General features: G+C 31.0%; 1 protein-coding gene across 3 annotated transcripts; it reads right to left on the bottom strand.

Annotated features, from left to right (window-relative positions):
- Positions 1-637: 637 nt before the first annotated feature.
- Positions 638-3,573, bottom strand: LOC132941497 (piggyBac transposable element-derived protein 3-like). Of its 3 annotated transcripts, XM_061009583.1 has the most exons (5): positions 3,270-3,573; positions 2,943-3,189; positions 2,777-2,854; positions 2,619-2,684; positions 638-2,552 (listed from the first exon to the last, which is right to left on the bottom strand). In XM_061009583.1, the coding sequence occupies exons 2-5, from the start codon at positions 3,181-3,183 to the stop codon at positions 889-891; spliced, it is 2,049 nt and encodes a 682-aa protein (XP_060865566.1). In that variant the 5' UTR covers positions 3,184-3,189; positions 3,270-3,573; the 3' UTR covers positions 638-888. The 3 variants fall into 3 exon arrangements, with proteins under 3 accessions (XP_060865566.1, XP_060865565.1, XP_060865567.1); XM_061009582.1 differs by having other exon boundaries at positions 2,943-3,573; XM_061009584.1 differs by lacking the exon at positions 2,777-2,854 and having other exon boundaries at positions 2,943-3,573.
- Positions 3,574-14,268: the final 10,695 nt, after the last annotated feature.

A 14,268-nucleotide genomic window follows, 5' to 3' on the forward strand; every position in this document is an offset into this window, starting at 1 on the left:
ATTTCTGCACAAATGATGCACAAACGTTTGGTACATTCAAAAATCCAAATATTCAATGTGGGGGGGCTACCGTTTCAATGCCCCCCCTCATTTTGTTTTAGGGATAGAGCTTTCAGTTTTTGTGCACAAACGATTGGACTTGGTGCACATTTCTGCACAAACGATGCACAAACGTTTGGTGTGGTCAGAAGTTCAAATTTCGAAAGTGGGGGGGGGGGGCATTGAAATGGACCTTATTCTGTGTTCTGTGCTAAAGATGACAATGTGACATATTTATGTATGAAAATGGGGTAAATTCGAGGCGTTCCTTCAGATACTTGTCCGAGGGTGCTCATCTATAGTCACTTCTGTAGAAAATGTCCATTAACCCTTTCAGGCCCGAATTATGATCTGATGATAAAAAAAAATAATTTATGTGTTCTTTACATAAAACATACTTAAATTAAGAGAAATTTCGAATTTTGAAATTTTTTGACTACCCAAACTTCAGTTTTGGTGACTTGTCATTATAATAGCATTTGGGCGTTAAATATAATAACTTACATTACCATTTTAATGGCAATTGGGCTTTAACGTATAATGCACTACATCATATGAATAATCTTTATTCGTAAAAACAAAATATAAATAACAATTTTTAAAAATTAAAAATTAGAACAATTAATATAAAATTAAATAAGACAATAAAAAATAAAGTTTATAATCATTATCACAATGGTTATACTGTGGCAGTCTTTGCAGTTACATAAAACGATAAAACAAATAAAAAACATCCTTCTAAGTAGTAATAACATTAGGTAAATAAATATAAAATAAAAGATCATCTGTTACATTGTTAATAATTATATATATAAACTTAGGTACATAATTATAATAAGATTTAAATATTTAATTATGATAATCAAAAAAACAATTCCTTGTCTTAGTAATACATAAATGGACATTGCATTTTTTGCATGCCATATGGGTTCTTTTTTTACACCCCTCTAATTTACAGAATGTGGCATCTCTCAAGTTATCTATGTATACATAATGGCCAATGTTATCTTTTCTTATCACATCAGTAGGGTATCTATCAATTAAACGATTTTTTGTGCGAGGTTTAGGTTGAACTATAATTTTGTTAGATGACGACGGGCGCCCTCGTTTTCTGGAAGGTGTTACTACAGAACTCCCTATAGAAATTAATGTTGAAGCTAAATTTTGCTTAAAGCCTAATAAGTCCATTACTTTTTTTTTTGGTAAATTTATTGCTTCAGCATCATTTCTATATTCTAACCATGAATTACAAGTGGCCATATCAAAGGAATGAAAGAGCATACGCAAAGTCCATTTTCTAGATTTTATAAATACTCTGTAGTAGCTAATGAGTTGATCATGCAAATCCACCCCACCCATTGAATCATTATACAATTTTACAATTTCAGGGCGACATACTTCAACATAAGATTTATTTTTTTTATCATATCGTTTAATAATATCTGGGCTGCCTGAAGTCACAAAGTTAGAAGCGAGAGTAACAGATTTGTTATCCAACCATTTAATCAGACCAACTTTTCCATCTGTTGAGGTAACTTCATATGAGGCTCCTCTTCCTAATGTATTTAGCTCTTTATCGCTCACAACTGGAGGATTAGCAAAACGATTAAGTCTAATTGTCCCAGCTGCTTTAATTCCCAAACAATCAAGTGATGTAAATAGATTGTAAGAACTAAAATAATTATCAAAATATAAATAATGTTCATTTTTATCTATGTGTTCAACTAATTGTAAAACTATGGAACCCCCGAGGCCATATTTTTTTTGTATTTCATGATTTATTTCAGTTGAACTGCCCTGGTATAAAATCATATTGTAAACCATACCATTAGCAGAGCAGAGTAAAAAATTTTTAATACCCCAAGGGCAGGGTTTGCCTTTCATATATTGTTTGACACCTAATTTCCCTTTAAATTTGACCATTTGCTCATCTACAGCTAGATTAGTTTCTACTGGCAATTCTTTACAACGTTTTAAAAAAGAATTATAAAGTGGTCTAACTTTTATAAATTTATCAACATTGTTTTCAGGAATGTCATCATTATTCATTACATGAAAACAAGACCTCAACTGAAAAAAACGATTTCGAGACATATTATCAGCAATTATATTTACTCTGTCGTCATTAGTCCAACATAATCTTATTCTACTAGGTTTTTGACAACCAATTTTCAAATGTATACCCACAAACACCTTCATTTCTGAAGGTGTAGTATCTACATAATTTATGAAATTATTTTGTTTGGCATAAATATTTGTGTACTTGGCCATATTTTCAAACTCTTCCTCAGGAAAATATTTACTGAAATATTCTATTGGTGATAGAGTCCTATAAGTAGTTGATAATTCTGGAGCTGGTGGCGAAATCTTTAAGAAACTACTGACAAATGGTCTATTTGACCATTTAATTTCATTTTTTGTGTAATATGGTAGGTTATTGAGGTGTAGTCCGTGTTCAACTACAGGTCTTATTGCTATATGATGTGGTGGTATTGCAGGTGTACTTGGCCTAGCTATTAAAACAATTAAAATTTAAAAAGAAACCAAATAAAAATAATTCAAAATAATATTTTATATACCATAAGCATTGTTATCTGATTGCTGTTCACCTTGTTGCAGTGGTTCATGTTCATCTTCAACTGTTTCTAAAATATTTAGTGTAATTTATTGTTTCATAAGAAAAATTAAAATTACTAGAAACAAAAAAATAAATAATATAAAATAATATTTTACATACCATTAACATTATTATCTGATTGCTGTTCAAGTTGATGCATTGGTAGATTAAATACTTCATATTCATCTTCAACTGTTTCTAAAATATACAGTGTAATTGTTTCATAAAGAAAATTTAAATAATTAGAAACAAAAAAATAAATAATATAAAATAATATTTTACATACCATTATTTATGCCAAAAACGTTGAAATCTTCATCATCTTCGAAATCAAACAGTTCAAAATCATCAAGTACATTTTCAAACATTTGTTCTTTGCTAGACTTTTCGATTTCTGAACGAGGGTATTCATTGTCATCAACAAAATCATCGTCGTCGCCTGACAATGATGATAGTTCTGAATCTCTCCCATCACCTAGCAATTCGATGATGTCTCCGTAGGGCAGTTGCTGCTGCTTTTTTAACATTACAAACTAGAGTTTATAACATAAATTAAATTGAATCAACTGATTAAAACTATCTACCTATGTGGTTTAATTAAAAGAATACTTACTAATATAGTTGATATTCTTCACTAAGCAATAGAAACAGAATTCGTAACGTAACAACGAGTTACTCGTTCGAGTACCGGACGAGATTCGGAGAATAACGGTAAATGATAACTAATTACAGCGGCAAAATGCACGTGCACATGAATAATAATATTATCGGTTATCACAAAATGTTGTAAACGCCCAAGGCCCAACTGCCATTATAATGGCATATTACTTAAGACGATACCACTCACTGATAAAAGATAATAACCACATTTTAATACCGGCATAATACAATAACATCAGTGTTGACACGGGAAAAAAAATATGGGATTTTTCCCAATTGATTATCAATAATTAATATTTATTACAAGAAAAAAAAAAAAAAAAATCCCGGCAAATTTTTTTTTTTTTTTACATAATTTATTTTGACCATTGTTTAGTTATAAAATATATAACCATAATTCTTATTATTATCTATAAATATTCGTTGACAAAATAAACCAATTTCCGTCCAGTTATACACACAATTATAATTTCTACATTTATTTTTATTGTAATGCCATTATAATGACATTGGGGACTGAAAGGGTTAAGTTCGTCATATTACTGCATAGTGGACCTTATTATATGAATAGACTGCACCATAGAAACTACAGCGAAAGCGCAGAAACCAACATTATAAATACGATTTTTAATGAAGTTTCTCGTATGCGAAACCTCGATGTATGATTATTAATACAATTCCGTTTACGTTTGAATTAAACAAAAGGTTGTTAATTGTTATAACTTATATTATTAATTATACTTATTATGTAGCTATTATAATATTATTATGTCACGAGTTAGGTATAGAAATAGAGAGTGGACATGTGAAACATTCGCACGGTGATGGTTCAATATTTAGGGTGTTATTTATTTGTATTATACCGGAAAATTGGTGGAGCCGACAAACGAAAACGAATCCGTCCATACTTATAGAAACAACGTGTCTGATATTATATATAATAAATCTTAACATTATTATCTAATATTATATTCATAATATAATTTGATCTAAGGTACACATATATTATACGCATGTATTACACTCATAATATACTCGGCAGCGATACAACACGCCTATTTATATTGTAATGATATATTTTAGTGGTGTGATGGCTATTATTATCCAAAAGTGGAAGTCGGCAACCTTGACGAGGGGACGTTTCATACCGACGCGGTTTCTCCTCGTATACAATATCATTATGATGATGATGCGTATTTTACGAGGCTCGCTCGAGTCAGCTTCAGTGGCGAACGGCGGTCGTACAACACGCGTATAATAAACCATACTATAAATATTATCATATAGGTACGCGTATATATCGTTTTATACTTAGGTATATATATATATATATATATTGTTATACGGACACAACACATTATTATAATGCCACGGTGGCTTTGGCGATGGAGGCGGTAGCTATAGATGTTATGCAAATGTGTGGACAGGTGTAAACGCGCATTGATTCCGACGCTTGGGACCTGGGCCCCCGGGGGTCGTGTGGATAGATCGGTTAGCGCAGAATTCGTCTTGTGCGTAGATACCCATATATTTTGTGCTCTCCGATATAATATATTTATCATTAATACAACATAATGTACCTATATATATGCATAGGTTAGTGTTGTTATAATATGTGTGCCGCGTATGTAATAGTCTATTTATTATAATAATACCTGGTATGTAATCGGGGTGATAGTTTATATCAACGCTAGACACTCACTTTCTCTAATCTGTGTTTTTGATCAGGAATTTTTGTTTAGCTTCAAGTGCTCACATAGGTATAATAGCTTGTAGTGCGTGGAAATACTCACTGGAAAAAATTAAAACCATAACCATTCGCATACGAGCGATTTTGTGTGTCTCGTAATACTTTTATGCGGCAACCGAGATTTCAGGAGCAGAATAATTTATGCGTGTCTGCAGGGACAGTGCTGTAACTATGTGCTTGGTAGGTGGGTATATTATAGCTGCAGGTATATGGTACACGGTGATCGGTGGTGGTGCACACCGCGGTTATACTTACCATTATATACCTACTCATATGTGTGTGCAGGCCTTATATTATTTTCAGACACGTTTACCCGTGTAGAAAACCGTTCTACCCATCGCCCCCCATGTAATCGGAATAGTGGCTATATACGTAAGGATGACTCTGCAGACTCTGCAGCGCATAGAATGCTGACGTACAATAACATTAATATTATTGAATCAACAGTTTATCACAATTTATTTTACGATGTATAAACAAGTACGAGTTTGAGTAAAGTTTTCGGGGATGTCGCTGGACTGTTAAAAATATAAAATATAGAATATCTCTTGCACACATGAAAACTATATACAATTTGTTTAACAAACTTTATATCTTTGTTAGGTAGGTATTGTTTTGTTATTACTAATCACATACCAATATATTATCGTGTATATCATACTATAGAGTAGAGTATACATATTGAAAAATAACCTTATTGCCTTCCTTTTGTTAGGTATAGAATTCGCACTGTCTGTGATTTATCATAAACACAGGTAGGTATGATTAAAAATATGGATTTTTTGCAAGGAATTAAATTTAATAAAACAATCTTATTATGCTAGCATAATTTAATATAATATTATAAGAAATAAGAATAAAAATAAATGTGTATATGGCTAAAACTCTTTAATATCACTTAAAATGATCTCAAATGCCTATAGGTAAGTTTTTTTTGACGCCAAATAAAATCACTCTAATGAGTATCGAGAACTGATCTTATCTTTATTTTATTTTGAAATTTTGAAATTTTCCCTCAAATGTTCAATATTTAGAATTGGTGCTAAATTATTGGATTTTACAAAAATAGTTGAATATGATTAATGGTTAAATTATTAAAACCAATTTGCCCAAGTCAGTTGTGTGCTCACTAATTGTTTGACATTATTGTTCTTTTAGGTAATTATAGGTACTAGTGTACTACGTAAATATTTATAATATAAATGGTACGTAATGTTATATCTATACAAGAGTTATATCAAGTTGGTTCTTTTTCATGTAGTATCGCGTAACGAGTTTATTAAATATTAATAATAAATAAAAATACAGACCAATATAATATTATAATGGCCTTCGTATTATTGTACGCGGTGGCGGCGCATAGCATGGGAGGGTTGGCAGGTATTTTGGGTCTTAGCGACGTACAGGTGCAAATATTTTCATTATTATTTTCTTAATTCTTTTTTCTTCCTCCTCCCGCCATCCATTCCCTCCTACGCCACCTCAAAGCAAAAATAATAATAATCATAATAAAAAAAAAACATCATCATACCGCGGCACCACACACATATATATTGTACTCATCTGCAGTGGGGCGGCCCACCGATAATTTTCCCGTCTTGCGGTTGGTGGCGGTGAGGCGGAGACGACAACAACAAATCCCGAAATCTGACGTACACTATACATATATATATGTACACAAATACCCTTGAACGATTATAATTATTACTTAGGTACCTAATACGTCTGTCTGTCTCACGAGGTGGGGGGAGGATAACCTCGGGCGTGAATGCATGCACAACCGTTGCCCCTTGATATCGTATTTCGTCTATATATGCATTTGCGTATAGATTTATCATGGTTATATTAACTGTATGTATGTATATGAATATAACATATATATATTTTTACAGGTCGATGAGGTCGTAGCTGGTATGTCGTAGTGGTAGGTAATTTTGTGGCAGAAAATATCCCCAATAGGGAAATCGGGAAATGCACATACATACGGTGATTTTTTTTATCGTGAAACAAGCAAATTCTTAATATTGGTGTTATATAATTCTATAATTATTATTATTAATTTTTTTACTTTCAGTCGTGAACATATTTTAACCATAAAAAATATTGATAGTATTATGACTCGGTTTTTTAGTTAAAAAACCTAAACAATAAATGCACCTGAATATTGAGAATAATGTACCTGACATTGCCTGCAGCTCCACGATAATTCACGGTGAAAAAAATCACCCCGTACCGGTACACTGCAGCATGGGTACCTATTAGTACCTATGTATAATATATTGCTGTGGGTATATTACCATCGCCTTGTTTACGACTGCAGAATTGCATATGTATATAATACACCGTAAGAAAATATTTAACGCCCAGGTGTTTTTTAAGGGCGGGTAACGACTCTAAATCGTTATTGTGTTGCGCTCGCGTTATAATAATAATAATGGTCTATAATGGGGTATTTGGTCAACGCGGGAGTATGGTGTTAGTATAGATATTACATACACGTATAATTAATCGGTCGTAATTTAAAAGATGGATGTTTTTCACCTTTTTCGTTTTCAAAGTGTGCTAAAGACGATTAGACTTGGCTACAAATTAAAGGGGTTGTTCTACACTTATTACATACATATATATATATATCCTTGGCAGACTCTCAAGAAGAAACAAATTACTGTTTAACGTAAATAAACACGAACTGGTCTCGGAACGATATTTTATAATATTATGATGGTCTCATAATTATTAGGTTCCCACTGTCGCGTGGGGGTGGAAAGGATAAAAGTAGACATTCTTAAATCTTAATCGTACATAGGAACGTGGAGTTATGATTTGTGTAATAATGTGTTATAATCTGCATGATGTTATGGTAGAAGCATAAAGTGCGTTATGAAATATTAATTCGAAAGCAGTCCACCCTCACGATAACAGTTCTGTATTCGAACGCATCATTTATAAAAACTATTTTAGATGTGAAGACACTGTTTCTAGTAGAAAAAGGCTCAGTGAAGGTTATTGTAGAAAATTGAATCTAGTTGGTACTTATAAGAGATCCAAATTGAAGATTCTCATTACTTTTTAAAATAATCGGGAAAAACCAAAAAAAAATAATGAACTTTTGTTAACATTTAATATTATTATTAAAATAATTGTTTGTAGCCTTGCAAGTTGCAGGTTACTAAAAAGTTACACCATCTTAGCTCAGAATATTTTTTCATCGTACACAATGATTTATCATCGAATTCTAATTTAATATGTCATCCATTACCGGCTACTTATTGACGAGGTACATTCGACTCATATCGTATAGCAGTTAGAGCGGTTAGCAAACCTACATTCTCCCTTTGTATTTTATTTGTCTTATTAAAGTTTTATTTTGAATGAAATATATAGAAACCACTACATATTATATAGATGTATAACATACTGTAGCTAAAATGAAGAAACACTATAAGGTAATCCATTGACCACTATCCTGTTTCCTGATGTTGAAGTATCCGCGATAACGAAAAAATCAATGCAAGTATCCTGCAGTGGCGTGGTTTACATCATATAATATGTACCTATGATACCTATCTGGTAGCCGCATTTAGCGATACTCTTATTTTTAATTGCCTTTTCCTGAAAAAAAACATGTAGGTTTTATTGTTTGAATATTTTCGTCATCATTTCAGCTCTAATTTTCACGACCTGTATAGGGTGTTACCACTGGATACCCTCCCTAATCTCATGATTCATGTTCACCACTTTTATTTCTCACTTATCAAAACCTATTCACTGTACAAAAAAATGTATAGATTGTAGATTTATTTCAATATAATAATAATAAAACAAATGTCACGACAGCAGTAAACATAATATCGATAAGCGATACATACACATTATAATATATTGAATATACATATATAGCGCAGCCCGGGACACAATTTATTATCCGATATACCCAGTGTCAATTTTTAGAAAGTCTACACAAGACACGCGATGACATATTATTTTATTATTATTTGTATTGCTCCTTTTATCGTATCGTTTCTGTAATGTACGGGCGTTAAAGTCTTGACAGAGAACACTTATAATAATACCATAGCATTGCTAGTATGTTACCGACTGCCGATTGCCACCGCGCTGTGCGGGAAATCATAAACGCGCGTGTTGACACGGTTATTATAATAACACATTTACATATTATACGAGTAATACTATTACAATACATAAGTATAAGTATACATGTACAATAGCCAATAATAGGTGGAGGTACAGCTACACGATGCGTATAACTACTTAAAAAATTCTTGTTCAGTTATTATTTTTCGTTTAAGTACAGTTTACGGGCATACGTAGATATCATATTAATAACAATAAAGTTATCGTTCTCTTTCGATACCGTAAAAAAATAAAAACGGTTTACTCGTTAAGTCGGTAATATATTATATATGTGTGTGTGTGTATATACAACTTGTCCTGCGTACCGTAGTCTGCAGTTACCTGCATGATATATTATGGTATACCTACAGCCAGTTTACCTATATATAATGTATATATATATATAAATACATGTAACAGATTATATATTTTACATTTACATTATTATTTGATGGATAATATTCGTAAATAATGACTCGGGACTGAAAAAAACGCACCGACACGAAATCCGATATAAAAATTAAAACATCCATCAGAATTAATGTGACTCGGATAAGTCTACAAAATATTGAAATACACGGCACGCTATAAGTGCATGTAATAACTAATAAATTGTATTTATCAAATACCGCTGCGATCGAACATACAGCCTCGCGCTGTTTGAAAATACCTCCTAATACTGTGTAACAATAATAACTTAATGATAATCGGATTATCCGTATATTTATGTTAAATTTATTATTTCGGTCGAGACTAGAAGATAATATTATAGATACGATGACGTATAGTTTGGGGGTAATCGCATCACTAAATAATATAAATATCATCGGTTCTTAATGCAATATTATAAGCTGTATACATATTTAGGTATACTCACATGATGTTGTTAAAAATAAATTATAAAAAAGTATTCAAAAAGTAATCAAGTCTCAAATATTAAAATAAAAAACTAAAAAAAAGGAAAAAATATGAAATGATTCTGATTATAAAGTATAAACGCGATAGGGCTAGGATTTATTTGCTGCACGTATACGTTTTTTTATTGCAGCGTTCTTGTACAAATTTGCTTAGTAATGTCTACAAATTGCTTTATTTATTAATACATACAGGTAATAATCTATTTTTACTTTGCATATTTTTAGTATAATGCATATTATTCCATGTTTTAACTACGTACATGATTTATAACGAAAGTGGTTTAAAAAGCAGTAGATGCCAAGTCATATTACGTTCCTTATAATTTCAAGAGAATCGTATTTGACAAAAAAAAAAAAAGTAGTGACATTTAACAATGTTATGGACAATTTAAAAGTTGATATTACAAAAACTTTATTTAGCATACTGCTTATATAAATAGTGATTTTGTTCAATTGGTTTTAACATTTTTTGATACTAATTCTTTGTTTTGTTTTGGATTACGGGTGGGCCAGTTGAATATTGCTCTTTTTGTCCGTACAACTGCTCATCGAGTTGGTACTGGGTAGCACACATATTACGTATATACATGTATATATATAGATCGTTATACAGCTAGAATTTGCGAAAAGATATATACCTCGTCACATACATGAACACGTCGCATAATAATAGTTGTTAGTATTGCGTCCGATTTAAGTAAACAGTTTTTTTTCCACCGAAGACGTATATCGGCTTACAATTAATGATATATTTTGAAGCAGTCAGTAGTTTATAGATATATCGAATGTCTTGTAAAGGCCGTTAAAAAAAAAAAACCATAAAAATAAATCGTATTAACTACAACACTTTAAATTTTACATGGTATGAAAAAAAAAAGAATAATAAATTTAAACGAGACGAGTTAATCGGATCCAAAAAAATAAACACGAAATGCTCATATGTAATATTATGTATACAGGATGATTCCACTGATCCGTTCACTTGCCTAAATACATTTTCTACGTCCGTATTTTAGTTTTAAAATTATATTTGTATTTAATTTGAAGTATTAAAACAAATTTATCCTTACTAATAATTAACACCACATTTTTTTACTTTTTATTTTTACTATGAATATTTGTAAGTATATGTGTTAAGAACTTTTTCAAGCGGTGCCATTTTATTTTGGTCACTTTGTAACTTAAAACAACTATTAATAAAAATATTAGATATATTTTTGTAGATCAATATTTTTAAGGAGTAATATTCATTCTGCTTCCGTTTGTGAAATTATACACGTGGAATGTCTTAAAAATATGACAAAATATTTGATTTATTTTTGTAAATATGTAGTGTTATAATATTATACCACGAGTTACTATTGTATACAGCCTGCAGTAATTTTTTTTCTTCCAAAATCACTTAAATCGGCCGACAGTCAGTGCAACTATCGAAACGGATCACGCTGTATGAGATGATGATATATTCACACGAGATAGCCCGATAAGGGAAACCCTTCTCGTGAATGTTTTTTTTTTTATTTAATTCGTAGATCGTTCGCAGCTCACTTATAATAATATATTATATTAAACGGCAATCACGTCGCGTAATAATAAATGAAATGAGAAAAAAAACCACACGCACGCATACGACAGCATAATATACCGTGTTCCGCAGATAATATGTGTGTGTATGTGTGTGTGCCCACACGTATATTGAACGGCGCGAAATCGGCAGGTGATTCGGATCCGTGGGAACGTCTTGTGCAGTGTGGTGTGTGTGTGTGTGATGTTATTATTTTATCATTCCTGCACCTGCTCGCGTTATTAGCCGGCGTGGGCGCCGGGTTTAAAATAATAATCATAATAAAATATAATCGCGTTTATGTTTGTTTTTGCGCACCGGACTAATATCATTATGACGAGGTGAAGATATTATGGTATATGAAAAGGTATACCACGCTATACGACACATCACGCGGAATTATGTTTCGGTTTATCATATAGTCTTAGGTCTAAACTTTTACGCGAGTGTGAGTTGTTAGGTATAGGTACCAATAATGTTATACATCTTGTTTATATATCTTATAACATACGGCTTACGTTAAAAGCTGGTCACAGCGAGCTATATATTTAAAGGAAGTGGCATAGATGATTGACTTACGTGCGCCGGTATAACATATATGTACGAGTAACAGCATACTGCCGTTTTCTCCCACATAAACACCCCACTATATATATTTATTACGCTTGAATCATGTAATAAAAATAAAAACATTTATAGGGTATTTCAACGTCAAAATTGGTCAGAAGATTTTGTATACAGACCAACAGTAAAAAAGACACGAAATAAGAAATGGCTATGAAACATGACTAACAGTAGAACCTGATATCAGTGTACTTATTCAGGAAAAATGTAGCAATTAAATTAGAAGTGCTAAAAAACAATGAATCACTGAGCAAAACCAATAAACCAGCAGAGCTACAAAAAGTAGATAGAGAGAATGTTCTAAATACTTTACATGAATTTATAATGCAAATAAAATCATCCCATATAAAAACAGATATTTTTGGCAGATTCCGATGTGAGTTCAAAAAGGGGTAATAATCAACTATTTACTATATCATTATCCATAGGTCCATACCATCAGACAACTCGCACTATGAGTATAAACAAAAACTTCACTTGGCGTTCATTGACTTTGAACAAGAAATAAATAGGCAATAGTTACAGAAAACTTTGATATGTTTTGATGTTCAAAAAAAATATAAATTTAATCAAAATGTACTCGTGAATAATATTTTAAATCGTTAAAAAACTAAGTAAAAGAACAACTTGACCTATTTGGCTAATTTATTTTAAATTTTTGTAACAGTCCGAATAAGGTTTTACTGAAAAAAAAATTGGAAAAATTGTCCTGAAAATTGGAAATTTCGGTAAAAATTGAAAGTGCTTTTTTGAATGACTGAGCCTCAACTATGATAGCGAGAGACTTAAACATTTGGGTGGTATACCTTTGAAGCATTGTACCTAGGGTTTTAAAATTTCATGAAATTTATTTTCTTTAAATATTTCATTTTGATGAAAAATAAAAATCAAATGTTTATTATACCTAAAAGTTTATAGTCGTCAACTTCTAAGTGAATATTTTTAAAAGTTGGTTTATTGTATGAAACAAAGAAAATATATTAACATATAATTATACATACGTAACAGTGTAGTAAATACATATAATTTATAAGTTGTTTAACAAATCTATAATAGTTATAATAAACTGTATATGATCTAAGTATTAAATTTAGTATTTACTTTATAATTACTGCAAATACACTATTATTTCATTCATTGTTGGAATTGACTTCAACTTTATTTCAAACCATTATCTTTTGGATCGCTGATATACAACAATATTTTAAAACTCATGTAAAAAATGTTTTTATTCTCAAAATAATGCCAGGGATATATAATATAGAATATACAAATATGAAATAATAAATCAACAAAAATAATTTGTTTTTCTTTAATTCTAAGTGTGTAATCAATTTATTGTTTCTAATCATCTATAAACTACAATCGAACACGTTTAAAACAAGAAAAAATATTTTTCATAATTTCATTGAAATATTTCAAGAACAGTGAAATTTTCAATTTTGAAATATTTCAGTTGAAAAATTTCAAGTGAAATATTTAAAATTTAGAACCCTAACTGTACCTCGTATAAGGGTGCACTAAATCATATTATCAAAAAATCAAAATCGTACAATTTTTTTTAACAATATTTTTCAATAACGCAGCTCAACAAACCAACCTGTATAATAAATAATAATATATTATACGTAAAACGATCTTTTGCAAAATTTAATATGTCCGTCGGCATATTTAATCACTGTAGGAATTGTTTTTAATCGAATATCGTCCCCGCGCATACCTAAATAACTCTATTGTATGGGTAACCTAACCTAGTTGGATTAACAAAACGATTATAAATCAGAATTACAGGGCTCTTGTACACCACACACATGTCACATACCTATATGATATAAATGTATATATATATATATAATAATATAAGTGTATACGTCAATCTCGGTAATATACGAACACTATATATTATAATATTTTGTATGAGTTGGACTAGACGCACGCCTACATTTTATTTTTTCGACCGGTT

This window comes from Metopolophium dirhodum, chromosome 3 (genome assembly GCF_019925205.1).
Source record: "Metopolophium dirhodum isolate CAU chromosome 3, ASM1992520v1, whole genome shotgun sequence".
Taxonomy (NCBI): domain Eukaryota; kingdom Metazoa; phylum Arthropoda; class Insecta; order Hemiptera; family Aphididae; genus Metopolophium; species Metopolophium dirhodum.

Coding starts and splice junctions, on each gene's coding strand:
- LOC132941497 (XM_061009583.1), bottom strand. CDS start 3,183: ATGTTAAAAAAGCAGCAGCAACTGCCCTACGGAGACATCATCGAATTG. Junction 2,855..2,942: donor CGTTTTTGGCATAAATAATG/GTATGTAAAATA, acceptor TGTATATTTTAG/AAACAGTTGAAGATGAATAT. Junction 2,553..2,618: donor ATCAGATAACAATGCTTATG/GTATATAAAATA, acceptor TTGTTTTAATAG/CTAGGCCAAGTACACCTGCA.